At 48.4% G+C, this 12,938-nt stretch overlaps 1 protein-coding gene across 5 annotated transcripts in view; it reads right to left on the bottom strand.

Moving 5' to 3' along the window:
* Window positions 1-4,212: 4,212 nt before the first annotated feature.
* Window positions 4,213-12,938, bottom strand: part of PAQR5 (progestin and adipoQ receptor family member 5) — a 66,999-nt gene continuing 58,273 nt past the window's right edge. For 4 of the 5 annotated variants that reach the window (XM_037054239.1, XM_037054237.1, XM_037054236.1 and 1 more), the window contains 3 exons: window positions 10,908-11,049; window positions 7,547-7,857; window positions 4,213-7,233 (listed from right to left, as the gene is read on the bottom strand). In XM_037054239.1, coding sequence (XP_036910134.1) covers window positions 7,616-7,857; window positions 10,908-11,049 — 384 coding nt within the window. In that variant the 3' untranslated portion in view covers window positions 4,213-7,233; window positions 7,547-7,615. Of the gene's footprint in view, window positions 7,498-7,546; window positions 7,858-10,907; window positions 11,050-12,938 lie in introns of all 5 variants that reach the window. The other variant, XM_037054238.1, reaches the window with a different exon arrangement.

Here is a 12,938-nt window from a genome sequence, read left to right as displayed (position 1 = left end):
CCTTATCTTACCTGACCTTTTAATAGCACTAAAAATATTTTTCATTCATATCTTCCTATGCCTTTGTTTTTCTCCTGGTTTTCTGGTGCTCCCGCTCCCCCCCTTTTATTGCCTCATTTGTGCATTCTTTCTCTCCCTTTAATGTTGTGACTTAGGGTTTTTACCTGGTTACTAGCTGGGCCCTCTCCCTGGGCGCTCCCAACCACGACCGTGGTTTCACGTACCATTCATATTTGCTCTTCTGAGTTCCAGACTCACACATCCTTATGGATTCTCCACTTGGGTGACCCACAAGCACCCCACACCCAGCATACCCTAATCTCTTCAGGAGCCTGCTCCCCATCACCATCTATCCACTCACCCAAACCGGAGTCCAAGGTAGTGTCTTTGACTTTTGCCTCCCCTTCTATTCCAACATTCAATTCCAAATCTTGAGAGCTCTACCTATAGCCTCCAAACCTCTCCACTTCTCTTCATCCCCTGGCCAGTACCACCTCTCACCTGACAATTACCATACCAGGCCTCCCTGCTGCTACCTTCCAATCCAGGACCCTCTTTGCGGCCAGCTCACCTATAAATAATAGGTCCAGTCGTGTCACTTCTGTTCTTGTAACACTGCAGAAACTCCCCATTGCTGGAGACCCTCAAGAGGGCTCCAAGGCTCTCCCCACTCAAGTGCCTCACCTACCATTAACCCCTGCACCACTGCCCCCAGCCACGTTGACCTTCAGGGCCCCCCCCCACCTNCCCCCCCCCCCCCCCCCCCCCGCACTCACTGGCTCATTACTCCCTCTTGCTGTCAAGCTCTCCTTCCTCTCTTCCTCAGACAATGGCTCCTTATCCTCACTTCTCAGCAGATCTGGATGCTGGCCCCCTCTCTAAATCCACAGTCCCCTGCATTCCCCCAGTCACTGCTCCTGCTGATTGATTGCTTTGATGCTCACTTCCCAGTTTACAATCAGTTTATGACTGTGTCTTTTCCAGATTATCCCTACAGTCTCACTAGATGGCACTGTTGCACCCCCAGCATCCCACAATGTGGATACTCCACTGAGTTGAGAAGGAATGAGTCTATCCCTTTAGAGGCCACCCCAGTGGAGGACCTAGTTAAACTGCATCACCCCCAGCTTTTTTTCAAGCCTGTTTTTTCTTCCTCCCTTACTTCTATCCATATTAAGCTCTTCGGCCTATTAGTTTTCCTTAAAATGCCAATTCATTATATCATTTCTCTGGGTTTCCCACAGGCACCTCACACTGAACACATCCTAATCTTTCCCCCTAAAGGGCTTCCATAACCAGTAAAAGATTTGTATTTCCCATTAGAATTAGAGGTCCAGACCAGGGGTGAGTAGGAGAGGGGGTGCTGTTTTTTAAAAGTTGGGTTTATTGGGGTATAACTTACATACAGTAAAATTCACCCTTTTTAGTTGTACTGTCTATGTACTTGACGAACATACACTATCCTGTAACCACTGCTGCAATCACATGTATAATATTCCCATCGCACAGAAATTCCCTCGGAGTCAATTACAGTCCCCTGTCCCAGCCCTTGGCAACCACTTTCCTAACTTCCTTTGAGTTTTGTCTTTTCCACAATGTTTCTTCTTGAACTCAGCATAATGCTTTTGAGGTTTATCCCTGTGTTGCACGTACTGGTAGTACATTCCCTTTTCAACGCTGAGTAGTATTCCATTGTCTAAGTGCATGACAATTTATTCATTCACTAGTTTGATGGACATGTAGGCTGTTTCCGCTTTTTGGTGATTATAAATGAAACTGGTATAATTATTTGTACAAAGGTCTTTATTGTAGACATGTGTTTCCATTTCTCTTGGGTGGGAGTATTGGTATTGTAAATGTAAGTATAAATGTATAAGAAACTGCCAAACTGGACTGGGAGGGTGTTACGCAAATCTCTGAAGAGTGATTGACAATACACAAATTTGAAACCGTAATTAATCCAAGCACCCAGCTAAGCAAGTACAGCTATAGGATCTGAATAAACACCAATGACCAGAACCTATCAACGCCCAGGAGGGGAGGTGGTAGAATGGAGACAGGAGCACTGTGGGAGCCGGGACACCCCCACCAGCCGAGGGAGAGAGTTCTGGCCTTTGCCCTGCTGTTCACTCAGTGAATGCCCCCGTGGAAACATCATCTCACATTCCCAGGACACTTATAAAATGACTGACTGGAAATAATTGTTTTATATACTAAGAAAACAAATGCGTAAAATCGACAAGCTTGGGGAGGGGGAACTATAAAATTGACACGAGAAACATATGTGATCTGGACCACGTTTCAGATGAATCACACACATGTAGACAGGGAGGCTCACACTAACCCCAGTGACGAAGACTATTTACTACACGCCCTCAGGGTCAAGGCAGAAGGATCTTGAAACTTATATTGAATTCTAATTAGTAGGCTTTTTGAGACATAGGTCATTTTAAAACAACAGTGTGTACATTCTGGGATTGAGCAAAAAGTAAATACATGGCGGGTAACAGCAGAAGAGTTTTTCCATGAAAGAGTTATTATAAACACTGAAAGGGGGAAAGACAAAAAGTACCTGGGGATTATTTGTTCTATTTGCAACATTTTTCTAAGTCTGAAACCATGTTAAAAAGAAAAAGAAAAAAGAAAAGGAACAGTTGGACTGTTTCAGTGCTTCTTAATTTCCCTTAAGATTAAAAATCGCCTAGGGCTCTGGCAAAAATTGAAAACTCCACCCCCCCCTCCCTAAACCCTTGAGTATTCTTTGTCTGTTCATTTAGACCCAAGAATGTACATTTACCTCAAATACATTTTTGAAAGGCTGGATTAAATTATTTTTGAGGTCCTTTGCTCTGTGCCTTGGAGGATGCGAAAGTGAAGCCAGTTTTAGAAATCTGTGGCTTAAATGAAGAGAATGGTGTGACACCTTTGCCTGAAGTGCATTACTACAGGGTCCAAGCATTCACACAGGTGTTAACGGGGCATAGGAAAGCCCCTTAGCAACCTTCCAGGAAGAACATTCCAGAGAAATTCTAGAATTCTTCAAACATTAAGTCATCCAGACACCTTTTGGAGTTACACAGGCCAGGGATCAACCGCTAGCATTCCATCCTTCCGACAGGACACGTGCCAACCGGCCTTTGCAGTTCCTGCCGCCTTGACCTGAAACACTCCCCACCCCCCCGCCCCAACTGCGCATGGCTGGCACCTTTCTGCCCATCAAGCCTTGCCTTGAATGTCAGCTTATCAGGGTGGCCATCCACTCTCACTTGCCCTACCCCATCCCTCCCTATTCCTTCCCCAGACTTTTCTTTTTCTTTTTAAGAAGATTTTATTTATTATTTTTTAGAGAGAGAGGGAAGTGAGGGAGAGAAACATTGATGTGGGAGAGAAACATTGACTGGTTGCCCCTCACATGCCCCCAACCTAGGACCTGGCCCGCCCAACTCTTTCAGTTCACAGTCTGTGCTCAGTCCACTGAGCCACACCAGCCAGGGCAGGTTTCTTTTCTTTTTTAAAAAGTTTTTTAAAGGTTTTATTTCTTTATTTTTAGAGAGAGATGAAGGGAAGGAGAGAGAGGGAGAGAAACATCCAAGTGTGGTTGCTTCTTGAGTGCCCACAACCCAGACATGTGCCCTGACTGGGAATCAAACTGGCAACCCTTTGGTTCGCAGGTCGGTGCTCAATACACTGAGTCACACCAGCCAGGAAAGACTTCTTTTCTTTTTTTTTTAAATATTTTATTTATTTATCTTTAGAGGGGAAGGGAAGGAGAGAGGAAGAGAAACATCAATGTATGGTTGCTTCTTATGCATCCCCTGCTGGGAACTGGCCCCTGCTGGGAACTGGCCTGCAACCCAGGAATGTGCCCTGACTGGGAATCGAACCGCAATTGTCTGGTTCACAGGCCCGTGCTCAATCCACTGAGCTACACCAGCCAGGGCTCAAGACTTATTTTCTTTATAGCACTTACCACGACCTGAATTAATCTTGTCCGACTGACTGATCAGAACATCAGCTCTGTGAGGAAGGACAGTGTGGGTTTTGTTCACTTCTGTGTCCCTGGTTCCTAGGACAATGTTTGCTCTATATACACCAGGCACTGAATAAATGTTCATTGAACGATTTAGCAATGCACGCATGTTCAGGTGCGTGAACACATTTGCAGTGTAGTAGATGAAATATTGCCAAACCAAGTGGGAAACAGGACAACTCTTTTATAATAAATAAACTTTATTTATTTCTCCCACAGTTTAAGGAAACCAGACACTGAAAGACAATCTCCGAGTTTGGGAATGGGTCTTTGCCTTTTCATCTATTATGGATCATTGACCAGAACATCAGAGGCTGGCATTCATGTAAGAAGGGTATAATGTTTCATATAATAAGGGTATCATGGCCAAAACAAATTGGGGACACAATAGACCCAAAAGACGTGATTTGCCAACGTATCTGATAATACCATTCTATTCCATCCCCCTCCTCAGAACTTCTCACATGAGCAGGCTTCTACAAAAAAGGCACTTTGAAAAACATTGCAACCGATCAAATGTTTAACTCACTTTTACTCAAAAGTTTCTGAACTCCCATTTCCAATTCTAATCAACAATGACAAACATTTCTTCAACAAAGAAGATGGATTGTTTTTCTCTCAAAGTCAAGCAATAGAAAATGAAATGCTACAATGTGTAAAGGGAGGAACAGTTGACCAAACGGCCTCGTTCAAACACATTCCAGTTTTATCACAGATGTAATGGCTGGTAAGATTCAGAGTTGTGTTTCTCAAGCAGGGGGAGGGGAAAGAAGGACATCCCATCGGGAGTGTACCTGCCCACCCCCGCGTCACCTCTTCTGAGACAGGGCCAGGGTGAGCAGGTGACACCAATGGGAGGATGGCACATGTCTGAAGTGTGTCTGAAGTGTACAGAGACATCAAAGTTTGTTTGAGAGCTGCCTTAAAAAGCATCTTCCGGGGGAGGCCTTCGCCCAACCCACTGCCAACCTTTTCGACTTTCTGGGATGACGCAGGCAAAACCACACCCGCTTCCGACTTAATACTTAATGATATTTCACCTCTTTGAACTCATTCTTGCTACATCTTAGAAACTTCTAAATCAGTGTACTGCAAAGTGTTATAAAACTTTAATGTGTAACACTGTCCAAAAATATATAATGGAACTAAGTTTACCAAACTTATAAAAACATCGTGAAACACTGGATCTTATTTTGGTGATTTAACATTTCTTTTTTCATCTTTAGGCTTGAAAAGTAACCACCAAAAATTAAATAATCTAAAAGCCCTTCAGGTTAATCGCCTGTTATCTTCCAACTATGTCTAAGCTGAATGCAGAATATGACTTTACTGTTATAAACAAGAGAATCTGAAAACCTTCATGTCTCTGGCATTACTAAAATAGGGTATTTAAATGCTGGGGTTTTTTTTTTCACTACAAAATTTAAGTTACAGTAAAATAAAATGGAAGCCCACTTACCCCACTGGAGTAAAATTTTACTAATGATTTCAGATTGTTGCTAAAACACCAAATTTTGTTGGGTACAATAGTTTGCAATTAATGTACTGATACCAAAAATTTACCACATAATTTTATCAGTTTACTTTCCCCCAGAGGGAGTAAACAGATAATAAAACTAATGAAATCATGTTTCTTGACCACTCTCATCCAGTATAAATTGTTACTTGTCCTCAGAGGATTGGATGATGAGTTATTTACAAGGCCATTCAACCCAGGGCCAATTAACCGTGAAGGCAGTATTCTAAGACATGGGGGTGTCCCTGAGTCAGCAAAGAGGATCCTGCATTGCAGACAGCCCCTTCGGTCATTACCAAGTGCAGATCAGGGGTGAATGGGCCTCTGTTAACAATCGCTTTGCGTCAACATTTCTGTATGCTCTGAAAAATACCCTGAAATACTGAACTTCAACGAGTAATGCAACAGATGAGAAAACGCTCAGTGTTTAGTGCTCTGCAGAGGAGAAGTGGGGAACACATCCTTAGGTCCCGAGTTGCTAAAAATTACATCGAGGAAAACGACGCCCAGTGTCTTCTGGAATTCCTGACACCAGCGGTTCTTCCAGTCGGGCCTGTGGCCCTTCTGCATTAGCATCACGTGGGCTTGCTCCAGTGCAGATGCCCTCCTGGGAACCTGTATTGTACACCAGCAAAGCAGAGTCTCCAGGTGTCCCTGGGAGCCTGCATTTGCCACAAGCTCAACAAGTGTTCCAGATTCTCAGGAAAGCTTGGAAAATCACTACATTTGACCAACTCTTTGGCAAGGTCTTCAGTGTCTTCGGCACGTGAACACTAAAATTTGCAGCATATTTGAAGAGATGAAGCAACGTGAGATGCATGGCATTCCTACATACAGTAGGAATTGTTTTAATTGTTACAGCTGTCATTGTTTTAAAGGTGACCAATGAGCAGGACCAACAGGGCTTCACTCATCCGACGCCCACGGTGTGACATGTCACACCTGCACTGCATAATACTTCACAGCATCAAACAGACAACAAGAAACCAGAGCAAAGCAGAACATACAAGATGACATCAGCCATAGGCTGTGGACTTTTAAGAAAATCCAAATTCATACTCCAAAATGCAAATCCACTGACATGGGAATTTGCGCTTTGAGGCAGAACAGACCTGAGGAAAAAGTGGGCACTCTTTCTATTCATGGCCTTCATTAGGTGGGAAGAGAAAGAAGACCCCCTCCTCAAACCTGGTGTCTCTCTTCAACCAGGAATGCTTTCCAGTCCCCAGGGCTCCCACAGACCCAAGGCTCCCCCCCTCTAAGGTCCACTCCCTGACCTTTCTGGCTCACCCTCCTCCTCTGTGGAAGCCCTGGGGAGAGGCTTTGCTACATGGAACTCATCAAATGAAGCAAGTTCCACTTAAAAAAAGTAATACTACAAGGGTTGTAAAGCTTCACCTAACTGTTTAACGGTAAAGCTGCGAAGGCAGTATGCTCAACCCAACTGCTTAAATAGAATTGCAAAACTCATTTTAAATAAAGTTAAAACTCAATGAAATATTAACGATGTGCCTGAACAAGGACTTGCACAAACCCACGGTCCCCTTTTAAAACCACACATGCAGAATCAGTGCACATTTAGAGAAATCTCCCCAGGTACATATCTTACTGATATGAACCCACGCAAAAATGCCAAGACACCAGTCACTACAAATATTTCAGGCCAGTGTGAACTGGCCGCACACACCTGGTGGGACTTGCTGGTCGTTAGGATGTTGTAGCTTGGCGGTGACATCTGGCGCAAAGAGGGTCTGAATTAGGCTTCTTTTTTAGGTGGTTCTGGCTCAGGCGCCCGATACAGAACAGCTGAGAAGTAAATTATGTTGCTGAGGCTGAAGACGAGGCACAGAAGCACGGCTCCGACTATCTGAGGCAAAGACAGGGCCCCGGAGCTGGCCAGGAGCCATTCCTTCCGCACAGTCTTGTCCAGAAGGATGGCTTCCATCTGCATGTGCGTAGCCAGGATCACACACACGTGGAACAGCTGNGGACGCACACACCTGGTGGGACTTGCTGGTGGTTAGGATGTTGTAGCTTGGCGGTGACATCTGGTGCAAAGAGGGTCTGAATCAGGCTTCTTTTTTAGGTGGTTCTGGCTCAGGCGCCCTATACAGAACAGCTGAGAAGTAAATTATGTTGCTGAGGCTGAAGACGAGGCACAGAAGCACGGCTCCGACTATCTGAGGCAAAGACAGGGCCCCGGAGCTGGCCAGGAGCCATTCCTTCCGCACAGTCTTGTCCAGAAGGATGGCTTCCATCTGCATGTGCGTAGCCAGGATCACACACACGTGGAACAGCTGGTGGCTGTGACCTGCAGCAAGTACACACAAGACCACCAAGATCAGCAATAAAAAAAAAGGAATGACTACGGATGCACACTGGGGCACGTATGCTAAAACCGCCATGCTGAGTGAAAGAAGCCAGACACAAGAGACACAGACGGTACAGTTCCATTCCCGTCACTGGTCCAGAGAAGGCAAGTCTGCAGGGACAGAGTGTGGACCGGAGGCTGTGCTGGGCGGGGGTCAGAGTGGGGGTGAACAGTGTATGGGCTTGAGGGGTCTTCGTGGGGTAATAGAAATGTCCCAAACCTCATTTACAGTGATGGTTGTCCAGCTTGGTAAATATACTAAAAGAATCATCAAACTGTATACTTGAAATTAGGGAATTATGGGGTATGTAAAATATGCTTCGGTAAATTTATTTTTTAAAATGTAACGTGAGAGAAATAAAAAGACCATCGGAGCAAACCGAATTCAGCAGCCCTGTTTTTCACGTGAAAACATTAGGCATTGTGTTCTGTCAAAGGCCATCGTGTAAGGGTCAGTGCTAATGAGCTCACACTCTGACCTCAGGGCCAGAGAGCGGCCGCCAGAGTCTCCGCTGGCCACTTAGGAGGTGGTCCACTCCTACCGCTGGTTAGTCCCGGATGCAACCCGCAGGAGCTCTTCCTCCCCGTGGCCGCCTGCGCTTCACAGCGTTGGGAGGGAGGCTTGCAGAGGATGCTGGGAGTGGGCAGGGATGGCGAATTCCCTGGTTGGTGAGAAAAGGAGTCCAGGGCTGGGGACGGCTTTGGGAGACACCCTTCAGGAACCAGGAGGAAGATGAGGTGTCCTGGGCTGAACTACGTCTCCCTCTTCCAGATTCGTATGTTGAAGTCCTAACCCCCAGTACCTCAGAACGTGGCCATATTTGGAAATGGGGTCTTTTAGAGCTAAGTTAAAATTAAGTCACTAGGGTGGGGCCCCCTGTACCTGGTGTTCTTACCTAAGAAGAGGAGACTAGGAGGTGTGCATGCACGTACAGAGAGGGAAGACCACGTGACGACAGACAAAGGCAGCGGTCTACAGACCAAGGACAGGGGACTCAGGAGGAACCAACCTGCTGATACCAGGATCTCAGACCCCTAACCTCCAGAATGTGAGGAAATAAACCTCTGTTGTTTAAGCCACACTGTCTGTGGTTCTTTGTTACGCCAGCCCCAGCAGACTAACACAACACAGGAGTTAAATAAGGATTTTCCTTCAGTAAAAAATAAAGGGTTCAGAGTTGTGCCCCAGGATGGAACCCAGGAAGGGGCCAGCCTGGACACCTGCACAGCTGGGCAGAAGCAGGGTTGGAAATGAGAGGGCTCCTGGGTGGTCGATGAGTCCCTTCGGCGGGGAGCATCTCCATACCGAGAAGGTGTGTTTCAAGCTGTCACCCCTGCCTCACTCACTGCTACGCTCACACCACACTGACGGGCTGTGAAAGTTTCCAAACCCCGTGGGTGATGCAGCAACGTGGCTTCTGTCCAGCAGAGAGCCATGCTCTCCAAGGACACAGGGCCGAGCAGAGAGAGGTGACTCGCTGTGCTCACCAACGGAAGCTCAAACCTGTCCCCGTTGGGACAGGACCCAAAAGGATAGAAGAGCCCTGAGCCCTGGACCCATCTGAATGGCAGCTGCAGCAGGAGTGGGGTGGGCTTCCTGGGGGCCAGCCCCCACCAGGCTATGGCAGCACTTCCGTCTGGGGCTGGGGGCGAGGGCGTCCCACGTCCAGCAGACCCAGTGATTTAACGATCTCTCATTAACTGCTGTTGGGCGAATTTCTCCCCGTAGGTTTGTCTTTCTGCTCTGTGTCACTAGGCCCAAGAGGACAGGATAGAGCGAAAAAATAAAATGGTATTAAGCCAGGGAATTGGCAAAATAAATGGTACTGAGCCAGGGAGCTGGCGAAATGAGACCCAGAGCCACTTTGCCCGCAGCCCCCGACTTCATGCGCAGCCACCTCAGCAGGGCCAGCCGGGGGCGGGGCGGGGGGCGGGGTTAGTGGGCTCCTGTGGGCAGGTGCCCCTGACCCCCTTGTCTCTCTTCTTTTCTGAAATCTGCTCTCTAAGCATTATGCTTGTTGTAATCCTCCCAGCAGAAGGGAATAAGTAAAGGAGATAAAACTCTAACCAGAACGAACAAAGCAAATCTGACCACGTGTCTTAGGTGGCAGGTGATGGAAAATTACAGACAAAATGGACTTGGAAAGAAGCAAGGTGCCTGCCTACCACATGGATCCCCGTGATATCCTGTCTGAGGGGCTCTCTCCCCACCACACATGGGCCTCCCCCCAGTCCCAGAGCCAAGGTGGGGGAGTCACGTTCTGCAGTGCCTGCCCCACTTGGCTAGACAGAGAGCGGATGAACTCTACCAACAGGTGCAAGCCCTGTGGCGCCCACACCTCCTCACCACCACGTCTTCTTTAACTTCAGTGAGCTCAGGCTCCGGAGAGAACCACACAGCCTCCGGGTGAGCACTGGCCCCGCCCCCCAGGTTTCTGGCTTGAGATGTCTGGGGTAGGGCCTGAGAACCTGCATGCCCCCAGGCGATGCTGAAACTGCTGGTCTGGGAGCCATACCTGAGAACCATTCCTCCCCCCTGACTCCTGGCTCCATCACACCCACCCGGACGAGACCAGCGCAGAAACATTCCCCTCGGCACAGCCCTGCACGATTGCGCCCTCGGAGCTGTGTGCACCCTGTCTTCCCTCTTCCTCTCCAGGGATGCCCTCCGTGGTCATTTGACAATGAGATTTCACGTTCTAGACGATAAGAGGACTACCCGGGCCCCACACCCCACAGGAATGCTTTAGAGTCTTAGACCCACCTGCTCTCCCATCCTCCCTGGCCATTTTCTGGATACGTACATTCTGGATGTGGTTAACGCACAATTTCACTCACCTTGGCCTGCACCTGGACAACTTCCTGAAGAACTGCTTCTCTCCCTGCCCCCACCTCCCCTGTCCAGCTGCATTATGGGTGTCAAGGATGGGAGCCCCCTGCCCCCACCCCCGGGCTGGAGGGCAATGGCAGCAGAGCCACCGATCACTCACCAATGTAGTCGAAGCATCCGGGGGCCAGGCGCTCTGGCAGGTGCGCAGAGTAAAAGAAAGAGGCCAGGAGAGTCATGGCCACGTGCTTCTGGTGGTACAAGGCGGCTTCATTCTGCGCACTCTCCCCTGGGAACAGGAACAGCTGCCGGTATTTAAAAGAAACATCGGGTCTTGAGAGGAGGCCCACTTCCTTGTGTTCACCCACAGACAGCTTGGCACCTGTGTACAGACTCCGAGGGCCAAGGCCCCCACCGCCTCAGGGGTGTGGCTGAGAAAGGGACCTCTCAGGGGCTGTGGGAGCAGAATTCCTATTCTGGAAGGGCTCAGTTGAGATCCAAGTGTTTTAATCCCCCAATTGCTCATGAGAACCTTTTCAATTAATTACAAAAAAAAAAAAAGGAAGGAAAGGAAGGAAAACAGAAGAGAAGAGGAAAGGAAATGGAAAGAAAACCCCATTAGATGCATTCCCATTGTTTTTTCCAGAGGTAATGTGTAAGTTTAGTAGGAAGTGATCATTTCAGCCCTGGCTGGGTGGCTCAGCTGGTTGGAGTACTGTCCTACACCGGAAGGTGGCGGGTTCGGTCCCAGGTCAAGATGCATATGGGAGGCAGCTGACAGATGTTTCTCTCTCACATCATGTTTCTCTCTCTCTCCCCCTTCCTCTCTCTCCAAAATCAGTAAATACATCTTCAGGTGAGAATTAAAAAATAAAATTTTTTTAAAAGTGATCATTTCACTTTGAACTTACTCCTAACCAGCACATCCACTGAATTGATACACCTAATTGAGACTTCAAAGTTTAGCAATTCCTCGAAGGCCTTCTGGGTCATCAAAAGGTATTACTTACAGCCATGATACCATTTCAGAGTTAAGTGTAGTTTTTGTTATTGTTATAAATGACGGCAGCAGCCACCACCCTCAGAGGCGCGAGGCCAGGCCTGTGACTTGCATCATTTCTCGGGCATCTCACAATCACCGTGAGGCAGAGTCGATTTCCCCATTCTGCAGATGGGGAGGCGGGGCCAGAAGGTGACTCACAAACCACCAATGAGAAGTGAAGTCAGGATCTGGATCCAGGCAGACTGATCCCAGAATCCGTGCGCTTGTCACCATCGCCGTTTAGGGCTGGACCTCCCTCCCCACTGCCCTCAGCAGCTGTGTGCCAGGAGCCCACGGTGCCCGTAACAACACAGACCCTGAGCTGTGTGGTTTGGTGGCACGTGGGAACGGCTTGGCCTCTCTGCTCCAGTTTCCAGGAAACTGCTCCACAGCCTGTGTCCTCAAGGAAGCAGTGGGGGGAACGGGCTGCACCCCCATCTCTGGGTCTCCCCCAGGCGCACACGGATGAAGCACAGAGCACATGGTTAGCTCTCCAGCTGGGGGAGCCCCTCTGCCCCTCCCCCTCACTCCTCGGCACTGCCATCTCCGCGGCAGGCTCTGGATCCACAGGCTGCCTCTGGGAGGGAAACACCACTCGCTGGGCGCTGACCGTGTGCCGGGTGCCGCTGAGCCCCGCAGCTCTCTTGTTTCGGTGAATCCCCTCTACCCCGCTACGAAGGAGGGGATGTTAATCCCATGTACAGATGAAACTGGGGCTCAAAGAGGTTATGTGCTCCAAGGTCACACAGCCAGTGAGCAGCGGGATTGGGGCTGGAGCTGAGGCCCCTCTGTTCTGAGAGTGCATGCGCTTCCTGAAGTCCATTCTCTCCTCCTACACCCTCCTATTTTGTGTTCCCCATCTAACTCCCCTCTCTCCTTTAAGACCTTCATTCATTCTTTTCCCATCACTACTAATACATTCACTGCGGATAATAAATAACAGTGCTTTCTAGGGACTCTCATGTAACCACCCCCCCAGCCTGATGGATGGGGTGTCACCATGCTCATTTTCCCCACGAGAAATCAAGGTGCAGAGGTGATGGATCACTTGCCCAAAGGCTCCAGTGAGTGAGTATTAGAGATCTGTCTTTAGAGCCCACCCCCCTGGTCACTCTACTAAGCCCCAGAATGCCTCCCCTGCCCAGTGCCCTG

The sequence above is a fragment of the Sturnira hondurensis genome, unplaced genomic scaffold, assembly GCF_014824575.4.
Source record: "Sturnira hondurensis isolate 20B ecotype Veracruz unplaced genomic scaffold, ASM1482457v3 Scaffold0008196, whole genome shotgun sequence".
NCBI lineage: Eukaryota > Metazoa > Chordata > Mammalia > Chiroptera > Phyllostomidae > Sturnira > Sturnira hondurensis.
Note: the sequence above shows the minus strand (reverse complement) of the source record. Positions and strands in the feature narration are given on the sequence as shown.